General features: G+C 50.0%; 1 protein-coding gene across 1 annotated transcript in view; it reads right to left on the minus strand.

Annotated features, from left to right (window-relative positions):
• The window catches only part of LOC115145036 (metalloprotease TIKI2-like), a 107,973-nt gene that overhangs the window by 34,358 nt on the left and 61,480 nt on the right, over positions 1 to 12,135 (minus strand). Inside the window, 1 exon segment of the mRNA XM_065003081.1 lies at positions 1,572 to 1,746. Within this exon segment, the coding sequence (XP_064859153.1) occupies positions 1,572 to 1,746 (175 nt within the window).

Consider the following 12,135-nt stretch of genomic DNA (forward strand, 5'->3'; position numbering starts at 1 on the left):
TGCTCAGAGGAAGGAACCAGGCGATCAGCATTAATCATGCAGTATGGTGCACAGCACTAAGCACACACCCAGGAGACTGCACCACCCATTTACACACATACACACACTCCCCTCTCCCCCAGGACACACTGCAACATTCAGGAAACATTAGCAGCATTAGTGTGGAATGATAATTGAAACAAACATCTCATGGTTTCTTCATTTCTGGATTTGGGAGGGAACTGCTGTTGTGTGTGTGTATGTTCGTGCATGTGTGTATTTTACATGTGTTTCTACATGCCAGAGATCTGGGAACAATTGAAGACTATTATTGTCCTGCACTTTCTCCAGTTTTCAAACACAAGTTTTCAAACACAAGATTGAGAGCATTTTGCTCAGCGTAAACACACATTAACATGGGTACAAACACTAACCAGACACAAACCTGATATCTCTTTCTCACTCGTTGTCCCCCCCATACACACAGACCCACACACAAACACACACAACCAGACATTCAGACACTGTGCAGATGTAAATGTAACTGTATCCGTGAGCATTCCTTGCCTCCACTGAGATGTTGGGTGTAAGCTCCTCTCCTCTCCTCTCCTCTCCTCTCCTCTCCTCTCCTCTCCTCCCTCTCCTCTCCTCTCCTCTCTACGCCCCATTAGTCTTTACTGGTGGCTGGGGAGAGCTAACGGTGGGCTGAGGTGCAGGGCAGCACTGTGAACATGGCCTCCAGCCTTCATCTGTCTCTTGTCCTCTGGCTGACAAAACCCACCTCTGACTGTGCCATAAAGACAGGTAATCTATAATTTACTACTGTCGCCGTCATCCACCCTGCAGCCACTTCCAGCTCCCTATGTCAAGTAACTAAGCTTCAGTGTTTGTGAAAGACGAACACACAGTTTATGTGAGCACAACAGAGTACCAGAGATGGGGTCCCATAGAGGTGCCCATAGGCACAGATCTAGGTTGAGCTTACCCTCCCTAAATCCTAACCTAACCCTTTCGTTCCAGTTCTTTGCTGCCTGTGAGTGGAACGAATTGCAAAAATCGCTGAAGTTGGAGACTTTTATCTCCCTCACCAACTTCAAACATCTGCTATCTGAGCAGCTAACCGATTGCTGCAGCTGTACATAGTCTATCGGTAAATAGCCCACCCAATTTTACCTACCTCATCCCCATACTGTTTATATTTATTTACTTTTCTGCTCTTTTGCACACCAATATCTCTACCTGTACATGACCATCTGATCATTTATCACTCCAGTGTTAATCTGCAAAATTGTAATTATTCGCCTACCTCCTCATGCCTTTTGCACACAATGTATATAGACTCTTTTTTTTTCTACTGTGTTATTGACTTGTTAATTGTTTACTCCATGTGTAACTCTGTGTTGTCTGTTCACACTGCTATGCTTTATCTTGGCCAGGTTGCAGTTGCAAATGAGAACTTGTTCTCAACTAGCCTACCTGGTTAAATAAAGGTGAAATAAATAAATAAAATAAAGTGGTAAAATGTGAAACTGACCTTAGATGAGTGTTATGTGGTTAACTGGACTCATAATCTTACATTCCTTCCCACTCACCTGCACCAAAAGCAAAGAAGAAGGTCTGGGAGGGGTTTCGCTGGATGAGGGCGGAGATGCGGCGTGCCATTCGCTCATTGCGTTTGTAGATGAGCTCCTGGCGGAAGTAGTTGTCAATCTGAAGTGCCGTGGTCTTCTCATGGGCCGGCAGGGAACTGTTGATGAAGTGAGGGAGCTGAGAGAGGGGGGGGTAGAGAGGGGGAGAGAGGGGGCGGGGAGAGAGAAGGAAGGGGAAAGAGAGAATGGAAGAGAGGGAGGGGAAAGAGAATTACAGAGTGGGAGAACGAGGGAAGAGGAAAGAGAGGACAGAGTGAGAGAACCAGGGAAGAGGAAAGAGACAAGGACAGAGTGGGAGAACCAGGGAAGAGGAAAGAGACAAGAACAGAGTCGGAGAGGGAGGGTGTTAGTGACGTCCTGGCAGGACGTGTGAGACCTGGCAGGAGAAAGTGTTCCTGACATTTGTGCCAGCGTGTGTTGCATGACAGCCTGATGGAAAATGAGAGAGAGAGAGAGAGAGAGAGAGAGAGAGAGAGAGAGAGAGAGAGAGAGAGAGAGAGAGAGAGAGAGAGAGAGAGAGAGAGAAAAATGACACAGCTCTACTCTGCTGATGTGTGTGTGTTTGCATGCCTGCTTGCATGTGTGTGTGTTTAATTGGGGTTTGATTGATTTACAGCAGACAGCTTCCTGGATGTAGTCAGCTCTTGGCCAGCTCAGAGGGATAGGCAGTCCATTAATCTGCAGAGATGATCAGGGGTCCAGGAGGGGAGGGAGGTCTTGTGTTTAGAGGGGGGCCTCAAGGGCCACGGTTACAGAGGCCCTGCTCTATTATAAAGCTGCTCTGAAAGACACACACACACACACACACCGGGGGCCAGGAGGCAGCAGAGCAGACTGCCTCTGAGCCCCATCCCTGTGCTGCTCTCTGGGAGTATCCTGTTCACTTCCTTCCAGCTCTGGGGTCAAAGTATTTGTTAGGAGCAAGTTCCTCTCCACTTCCTGACCAGGGCTACTCCCCCCAGTGGAGATGGAGGGAGTGAGGGGGGAGGAGGGAGGGTAATGACAGGAAGGGGTTATCAGGAGAGAGGTCAGAGAGAACAGGGCTGTGCGTGGGCTGTGCGTTGGCTGTGCGAGAGAGAGAGAGAGAGAGAGAGAGAGAGAGAGAGAGAGAGAGAGAGAGAGAGAGAGAGAGGAGAGTATATCATGTCTCTTGGGGCTTTAAAGACTGATTGCCCAGAGGGCCTTGAAAAGTACTGTATGATGTACTGTACTGTATGTTCTGGACACCTGTAGCTGCTGTGTCTTATTGAGCTGCAGCACTAAAAGTCATGAGGAGGACTGGAGAGCTGAAAGCCAAGGGAGCATGGAAAGCTCCTAATCACGTACATGTGTGTGTATCTGTGATGGGTTGCGCTGAGACATAGATGGGTCAGCTGTCGTACTCCTGTTAGCATGCAGTCTCTATCTCACACACTCCCCCAAAACACTCTCATCCCTCTCTCCCATCTCACACTCTCTTAATCTCCTCTCTCTGTCTCTCTCTCACCAATAATATCTCTGTCTGTGTCTCTCTGTCACCTCTCTCTTAATCTCCTCTCTCTGTCTCTTAATCTCCTCTCTCTGTCTCTCTCGCTCTCTCTTGTAGTGTATGCTGGGAGTTTTTTGGAGTTTGAGTGTTTGGTGTGGAGGGCTCTGTCCTTTATTCTGTCCTTGGTCTTTTCTTTACATTTATTTTTTCTATAGTGGAGGGTTAATGCACTATTTGTTTTAGCGGTATCCACAGATTCTTTTCAAAGTTAGGGTGGAAGAGGACAGAGTTAGTTTCCTGGGGTTTGGAAGGTGTGGTGTGCGCGATGGCTTCTCAGCCTAGCGCGGAGGAGACGCTGTCGATACGGCATGGATTCAGGCGTGTTCCTTAGAATGGAGTTAAAGTGGAGGAGGTTCTGTTTGCAGTCGGTGAACAGGTAGGAGCTGAATTTATACATTCTGCTTCTAGGATGAACAAAGCTGTGGTTGTCTTCATGAAAAGAGCAAATTTGGTTGGTAGGCAAATTGCTTGTGGAATATTTTGCTAGCGGTTTTCGTGTACTGTCGGCAGGCTTTCAGACAGATGCCGTTAAGCACGTTGTTTTGTTCCGGAGGGAAGTGCTTTTTTGTTGTTGTTTTTTACCTTGATTTAACCAGGCAAGTCAGTTAAAAACAAATTCTTATTTTCAATGACGGCCTAGGAACAGTGGGTTAACTGCCTGCTCAGGGGCAGAACGACAGATTTGTACTTTGTCAGCTCGGGGATTTGAACTTGCAACCTTCCAGTTACTAGTCCAACGCTCTAACCACTAGGCTACCCTGCCGCCCCAAGTGTTTATGTTTCTGAAAAATGATGAACAACAACTAAATGTGCATTTTAAAGTGAGGCATGGTGAGGGGCTCTACGCAGGGTTTGCCAGCACAGATAGCCTACGGTGTTTTGAGTGTGGGGATTTGGGGAATAAAAGCTTTGCGTGCCCACATAAAGGCAGCAGACAAGGTGAGGGCACAAGCGCCAGTGGGGGAAATCGAGGTCAATGTGCAGGGGGCAATGAGATGCAGAGGCTGGGTCTAGTCATGCTAGAGATGGTGGTGTAGATGAGGCTGGGTCTAGTCATGCTAGAGATGGTGGTGTAGATGAGGCTGGGTCTAGTCATGCTAGAGATGGTGGTGTAGATGAGGCTGGGTCTAGTCATGCTATGGATGGTGGTGTAGATGAGGCTGGGTCTAGTCATGCTATGGATGGTGGTGTAGATGAGGCTGGGTCTAGTCATGCTATGGATGGTGGTGTAGATGAGGCTGGGTCTAGTCATGCTATGGATGGTGGTGTAGATGAGGCTGGGTCTAGTCATGCTATGGATGGTGGTGTAGATGAGGCTGGGTCTAGTCATGCTATGGATGGTGGTGTAGATGAGGCTGGGTCTAGTCATGCTAGAGATGGTGGTGTAGATGAGGCTGGGTCTAGTCATGCTAGAGATGGTGGTGTAGATGAGGCTGGGTCTAGTCATGCTAGAGATGGTGGTGTAGATGAGGCTGGGTCTAGTCATGCTATGGATGGTGGTGTAGATGAGGCTGGGTCTAGTCATGCTATGGATGGTGGTGTAGATGAGGCTGGGTCTAGTCATGCTATGGATGGTGGTGTAGATGAGACTGGGTCTAGTCATGCTATGGATGGTGGTGTAGATGAGGCTGGGCCTAGTCATGCTATGGATGGTGGTGTAGATGAGGCTGGGTCTAGTCATGCTAGAGATGGTGGTGTAGATGAGGCTGGGTCTAGTCATGCTAGAGATGGTGGTGTAGATGAGGCTGGGTCTAGTCATGCTATGGATGGTGGTGTAGATGAGGCTGGGTCTAGTCATGCTATGGATGGTGGTGTAGATGAGGCTGGGTCTAGTCATGCTATGGATGGTGGTGTAGATGAGACTGGGTCTAGTCATTCTATGGATGGTGGTGTAGATGAGCCTGGGTCTAGTCAGGCTATAGAGGGTGGTGTAGATGAGGCTGGGTCTAGTCATGCTATGGATGGTGGTGTAGATGAGACTGGGTCTAGTCATGCTATGGATGGGGGTATAGATGAGGCTGGGTCTAGTCATGCTATGGATGGTGGTGTAGATGAGGCTGGGTCTAGTCAGGTTATGGATGGTGGTGTAGATGAGGCTGGGTCTAGTCATGCTATGGATGGTGGTGTAGATGAGGCTGGGTCTAGTCATGCTATGGATGGTGGTGTAGATGAGGCTGGGTCTAGTCATGCTATGGATGGTGGTGTAGATGAGGCTGGGTCTAGTCAGGTTATGGATGGTGGTGTAGATGAGGCTGGGTCTAGTCAGGCTATAGAGGGTGGTGTAGATGAGGCTGGGTCTAGTCATGCTATGGATGGTGGTGTAGATGAGGCTGGGTCTAGTCATGCTATGGATGGTGGTGTAGATGAGGCTGGGTCTAGTCATGCTATGGATGGTGGTGTAGATGAGGCTGGGTGTAGTCAGGTTATGCTAGTGGATGAGGAGAGTATAGTGGGGAAGTGTAAGAGACTAGGGGGGGGGGGGGGGGTCAAGCAGAAAAGGAAAAAGGGTGTGGTCAAAAGCACCATGGAACCTTTTCCTGGTGCTGGGGTGGAGGCCCTGACCAGAGAGGAAGGGGCAGCTGGTCAGGATGGGAGATGGAGAGGAGGAAAGAGAATCTGAGGAAGAGGACGATGAGGAGTTATTTATCCAAGAAAGTTTGTAAGATCCGTACAACATGCTATGAAAAATGAGGGGCGTGGTGTCCTCTCACCCAGGAAACGGTTTAGGTTGAGGAAGTGGGTCACAACTGTGCGTAAGGGTCGACCTTCAGACACTTTAGATGTATAGTTTCTTTCTGGCACTGAGGCTTTTTGAGCTTTGCTATTAGTCTCTTTCTTTGCTGGCTTTTCTCCCACTTCTTATGGAGACTTCGGGTAGGCTCGCTCAATATAAATGGCGACAGAGATGCGGGAAAGAGGAGTGTGTTGGGTGAATATGTAAAACGAAAAAAGGTACAGGTGTTGTTTCTGCAGGAGACGCATAGTGATGTGTTGAATGAAGTCGATTGGGGGATCTGGTGGAAAGGGGCAAGTGTGTTGAGCCATGGGACAAATGTTAGTGCAGGGGTGGCAATCCTTTTTGTACCGGGTCTGTCTGTAAAAATGTTCTCCTCAAAGGAGGTGTGTAAAGGTAGGATGCTTGTTGTAAAAGCAGAAATGAACAACATGGGTTTTGTCTTTATAAATGTGTATACGCCTAACACAGGGAGAGAGAGTGGGGTTCTATTTGGGAGTTTTAGACAGGAACTCTCACAGGTAGCGCCTGAAGAGACGCTGGTGGTCAGAGGGGACTGGAACTGTACAATGGATTTTAACGAAAGACAGAAATGGGGAAAAGCCTCATTCAGTGTCAGTGGGAGTGTTAAGGGACATCATTAATCAGTTCGACTGGGTGGATGTTTGGAGAACTAAACATCCCAACACCAGACAGTAAACATGGGTGAAGGTCTTTGGGGCTAGGGTGAGTGCAGCCCAACACCAGACAGTATACATGGGTGAAGGTCTTTGGGGCTAGGGTGAGTGCAGCCCAACACCAGACAGTATACATGGGTGAAGGTCTTTGGGGCTAGGGTGAGTGCAGCCCAACACCAGACAGTATACATGGGTGAAGGTCTTTGGGGCTAGGGTGAGTGCAGCCCAACACTAGACAGTATACATGGGTGAAGGTCTTTGGGGCTAGGGTGAGTGCAGCCCAACACCAGACAGTATACATGGGTGAAGGTCTTTGGGGCTAGGGTGAGTGCAGCCCAACACCAGACAGTATACATGGGTGAAGGTCTTTGGGGCTAGGGTGAGTGCAGCCCAACACCAGACAGTATACATGGGTGAAGATCTTTGGGGTTAGGGTGAGTGCAGCCCAACACCAGACAGTATACATGGGTGAAGGTCTTTGGGGCTAGGGTGAGTGCAGCCCAACACCAGACAGTATACATGGGTGAAGGTCTTTGGGGCTAGGGTGAGTGCAGCCCAACACCAGACAGTATACATGGGTAAAGGTCTTTGGGGCTAGGGTGAGTGCAGCCCAACACCAGACAGTATACATGGGTGAAGGTCTTTGGGGCTAGGGTGAGTGCAGCCCAACACCAGACAGTATACATGGGTGAAGGTCTTTGGGGCTAGGGTGAGTTCAGCCCAACACAAGACAGTATACATGGGTGAAGATCTTTGGGGCTAGGGTGAGTTCAGCCCAACACAAGACAGTATACATGGGTGAAGATCTTTGGGGCTAGGGTGAGTGCAGCCCAACACAAGACAGTATACATGGGTGAAGGTCTTTGGGGCTAGGGTGAGTTCAGCCCAACACAAGACAGTATACATGGGTGAAGATCTTTGGGGCTACACAAGACAGTATACATGGGTGAAGATCTTTGGGGCTAGGGTGAGTGCAGCCCGGCTTGATCGATTTTACATGTCCAGGAATCGGTGCAATAGGCTGTTGGGCGCTTCCATTCTCCCGGTGGGGTTTTCAGATCACCACATAACCATGGCTCGGCTGTCCATTTCACCAGGGCCTCGGCAGGTATACATGGGTGAAGATCTTTGGGGCTACACAAGACAGTATACATGGGTGAAGATCTTTGGGGCTAGGGTGAGTTCAGCCCAACACAAGACAGTATACATGGGTGAAGATCTTTGGGGCTAGGGTGAGTGCAGCCCGGCTTGATCGATTTTACATGTCCAGGAATCGGTGCAATAGGCTGTTGGGCGCTTCCATTCTCCCGGTGGGGTTTTCAGATCACCACATAACCATGGCTCGGCTGTCCATTTCACCAGGGCCTCTGGTGTTGGGCTAGGGACCTAGGCTACGCTGGGGCGGCAGCGTAGCCTAGTGGTTAGAGCGTTGGACTAGTAACCGGAAGGTTGCAAGTTCAAACCCCCGAGCTGACAAGGTACAAATCTGTCGTTCTGCCCCTGAACAGGCAGTTAACCCACTGTTCCCAGGCCGTCATTGAAAATAATAATGTGTTCTTAACTGACTTGCCTGGTTAAATAAAGGTAAAAAAAAATAAAAATAAAATTGGAAGTTTAATGTAAAGCTCTTACAAGATGCCACTTTTTGCTCAGGTTTCCAGACCTTTTGGGAAAGGTGGGAGCAGTGAAGAGAGGAGTATGAGTCTCTGAGTCAATGGTGGGATGTGGGGAAAGTCCAAATTCTGCTTTTCTGTCAACAATATACAGCTCTCTCATCCTCAGAGGCTAGGAGAGTATTGGGGGAACTAGAGCGTTGATTTAGTGAGATGGAGGTAGAGATGGTGGGGCAAGGCAATGTAGGCCTCCAGGCTAATTTAGCTGAATTACGTAGGGACCTGGGCAGTATTTTCCAGGTTAAAGCAAAGGGAGCACTTGTAAGAGCTAGGTTCTCCATGCTCAAGGAGATGGAGGCTCTCAGCTCCTTCTTCTTTGGTTTGGAAAGACGGTGAAGCCAAGGGTATGCATTGTCTACGGCTGTCTGATGGGCGGGTGACCTCTGTGGTGGGGGAGATGCAGGAAGGGACTGTGGTGTTTTATACTGAGTTGTATAGGGCAGAAATGTGTGATCCTATGTGTGCTCAGGTCTTGTTTGCAAGATTCCCTAAGCTATATCTGGCACAGAGGAATGAAATGGACATTCCTCTGTTGTCCCATGAACAGAGTCCGTAACCCAGATGTCCCCCGGTCGTGCACCGGGGGTCGATGGACTCCCAGTGGAGTTTTATAAAAAATTCTGGGGAATAATAGGACAGGACTTCTGTTGCGTGTTACGTGAATGCGTCGGGGTAGGAGAGTTGCTGATGAGCTGCCGTCGGGCGGCTCTGACTCTCCTGCCCAAAAAAGGGGACTTGTATGAACTTAAGAACTGGAGGCCTGTGGCATTACTCTGTGCGGACTACAATATATTTGTCAAGGTCCTCTCTAACAGACTGAAGCCCCATTTAGACTCGATAGTACATAAGAACCAAACATATTGTGTACCCAGACGCTCAATCACGGACAACTTGTTCTTAATCAGGGGCGTGTTGAACTTGTCGAGAGGTTCTAATGTGAACTTCGGACTGGTCTCTTTAGATCAAGAGAAGGCTTTTGATAGAGTGGACCATGAGGATCTGTTTAATGTGATGTTTGGGTTTGGGAAGAGTTCTTTGACCTGTGTGAAGCTGTTGTATGCTGGGGCGTCATGTATGGTCAAGGTGGGAGGGGGGCTCAGTAGGCCAGTCTAGGTGAGGCAGGGCATTAGACAAGGATGTCCTTTATCTCGGCCGTTATATACACTAGCCATTGAGACTTTTTGGGGACTGCTACGCAAGAGACTGCAGGGAGTGTGCTGGACAGGCATGGATGTGGTGACAGGCATAGCAGTGTCAGTATATGCAGATGACGTTTATGTGATGGTCAGGATATGCAGGCACTAGAGACCAGTCTGAAGGTGTACGAGGGAGCTTCATCAGATAAGGTAAACTGGGGCAAGAGCAAAGCTCTGTTATGTGGGGCATGGGGGGATAGGGCTCCTCCTCTGCTTCCAGGGGGTTTGTAGTGGGGTTGTGAAGGGCTTAAAGTGTTGGGGGTGTACCTGGGCTGGGAGAAGTGGGTCAGGAAGAACTGGGAGGGTCTGTTACAGGCAGTGGTGTCAAGACTGGCCAGGTGGAGGAGGCTCCTGTCCCAAGTGTCATATAGAGGGAGGGTGCTGATAATCAACAACCTGGTGGCATCTTCCCTGTGGCATAAACTGGCTGTCCTCAACCCCCTCGCCGGTCTGCTCGCAGAACTGCAACACAAGCTGGTGGACTTTTTCTGATCGGGCGGCAGTGTTGTACATGACCGTCCATGAAGGAGGACAGGGCTTGGTGGAACTGGAGAGCAGGGTGGCTGCTTTCCAGCTAAAGGCGGTGCAGAGACTGCTGAACCACACTGATGTCGGCTGGAGGGAACCAGCATGCGCACTGCTGAGGAGAGCTGGCGGATTAGGGTTGGACCGGCAGCTGTTCCTCATGTAGCTGGAGAGGCTGAGTACAGCAGGTCTCTCAGATTTTTACTCTGCAGTGCTGAGGGCCTGGCAGCTGCTAAGGCCCACACGAGAAGGGGGTGTGGAGCCTGGGCTGTGGTTGTGGGAGGAGCCTATTTTCCACAACCCAGCCATCCCTTTGAGATTGTTTCAGTCGGCCACCCTGCAGAGGCAACTGATGTCAGGGGGTTTACAAAGGCTGGGAGACCTGCGACTGCTGGGAGAGGAGGGATGGAAAACCCCGGATGTCCTGGCACAACAAACAGGAATAACATCTCTTAGGCTGCTGGAGAGATTCCTGGAGGAGATCCAGGAGGCCCTGTCTAAGCCGGTAAGGGGGGTCCAGGAGGCCCTGTCTGAGCCGGTAAGGGGGGTCCAGGCCCTGTCTGAGCCGGTAAGGGGGTCCAGGAGGCCCTGTCTGAGCCGGTAAGGGGGTCCAGGAGGCCCTGTCTGAGCCGGTAAGGGAGGTCCAGGAGGCACTGTCTGAGCCGGTAAGGGGGTCCAGGAGGCCCTGTCTGAGCCCGTAAGGGGGTCCAGGAGGCCCTGTCTGAGCCGGTAAGGGGGTCCAGGAGGCCCTGTCTGAGCCGGTAAGGGGGTCCAGGAGGCCCTGTCTGAGCCGGTAAGGGGGTCCAGGAGGCCCGGTCTGAGCCGGTAAGGGGGGTCCAGGAGGCCCTGTCTGAGCCGGTAAGGGGGGTCCAGGAGGCCCTGTCTGAGCCGGTAAGGGGGTCCAGGAGGCCCTGTCTGAGCCGGTAAGGGGGGTCCAGGAGGCCCTGTCTGAGCCGGTAAGGGAGGTCCAGGAGGCACTGTCTGAGCCGGTAAGGGGGGTGTTTGAGCGGCCAAAGGGGGAGGGGCCACCAATGTTCCCGCCACTCCAGGTGACTGCAGAGACTGGAGACTGGCAAGGGGTCTGGAGGACTTGTTAGATTTTAACACTCCGAGCCTGGGGGAGTTTGAAGGGGTGGGAGGTAAAGCCCTCTACAACCTCTGTGTTAAGGTTAGGAACATTAGGAGCCTAACAGGAGTGAATGTATGGTGGGTTTTAAATGGAGGGGGCTCTACAAACCCCCAGTACCAAAGAGGTCAGGGGACCTCCGGTGGAGGGTTCTTCATGGAACCCTGGCCTCTAACAGCTGGTTGGCACGGGTTGAACCGGGAATCGGGCAGGTTTGTCCTTTCTGTGTAATAAAATAAACTGTGATTTGTGTGTTTTCTGTGTGTACCAGGTTAATGCCATTAATGTCTCTGTTGGAATGACTGTGTGAGAGGTTGGGAGTGGTTTTTACTGTTGGGATGTTTATAATGGGGTACAAGTACTTTAATAAGTAGAAGGCCAAAAGTGTTTGTTGCATTTTCTGTTTGATCAGGCGAAGTTGTCTATTTGGCTAACAAGGAGGAACAGGGTCAAAGGTGGGGGGATAACAGACCCTTTACTATTGTTTAATGGGATGGTCTCTGCGCGCCTTAGGGTTGAGTTTGACTTCTATAGAATGATAAAAAGTGTGGAGATGTTTCAGGAGATATGGTGTGTTGGGGGGGCTGTCTGTATAGCTGGGGAAGATGTTTCAGGAGATATGGTGTGTTGGGGGCTGTCTGTATAGCTGGGGAAGATGTTTCAGGAGATATGGTGTGTTGGGGGGGCTGTCTGTATAGCTGGGGGAAGATGTTTCAGGAGATATGGTGTGTTGGGGGGGGCTGTCTGTATAGCTGGGGGAAGATGTTTCAGGAGATATGGTGTGTTGGGTGGGCTGTCTGTATAGCTGGGGGAAGATGTTTTGGATATACGGTTGTAGAAGTGGTGTGTTTTTTGGAGAATTGTGATGTATCATGTGGTATCATGTGGTAGATGGAAAGGTGAGTATGGTACATGTATGCAGTACATGTATGCAGTACAGGATATATTTAGGTGTTTTATTTTTAAGGGGGTGGTGAGTTTTAAATGAAATTAGAAAGTTTCATTAAAGAAAGACAAAGTCAAAGTCTCTCTCTCTATCAATCTGTCT

This window comes from Oncorhynchus nerka, linkage group LG17, assembly GCF_034236695.1.
Source record: "Oncorhynchus nerka isolate Pitt River linkage group LG17, Oner_Uvic_2.0, whole genome shotgun sequence".
Taxonomy (NCBI): Eukaryota; Metazoa; Chordata; class Actinopteri; order Salmoniformes; family Salmonidae; genus Oncorhynchus; species Oncorhynchus nerka.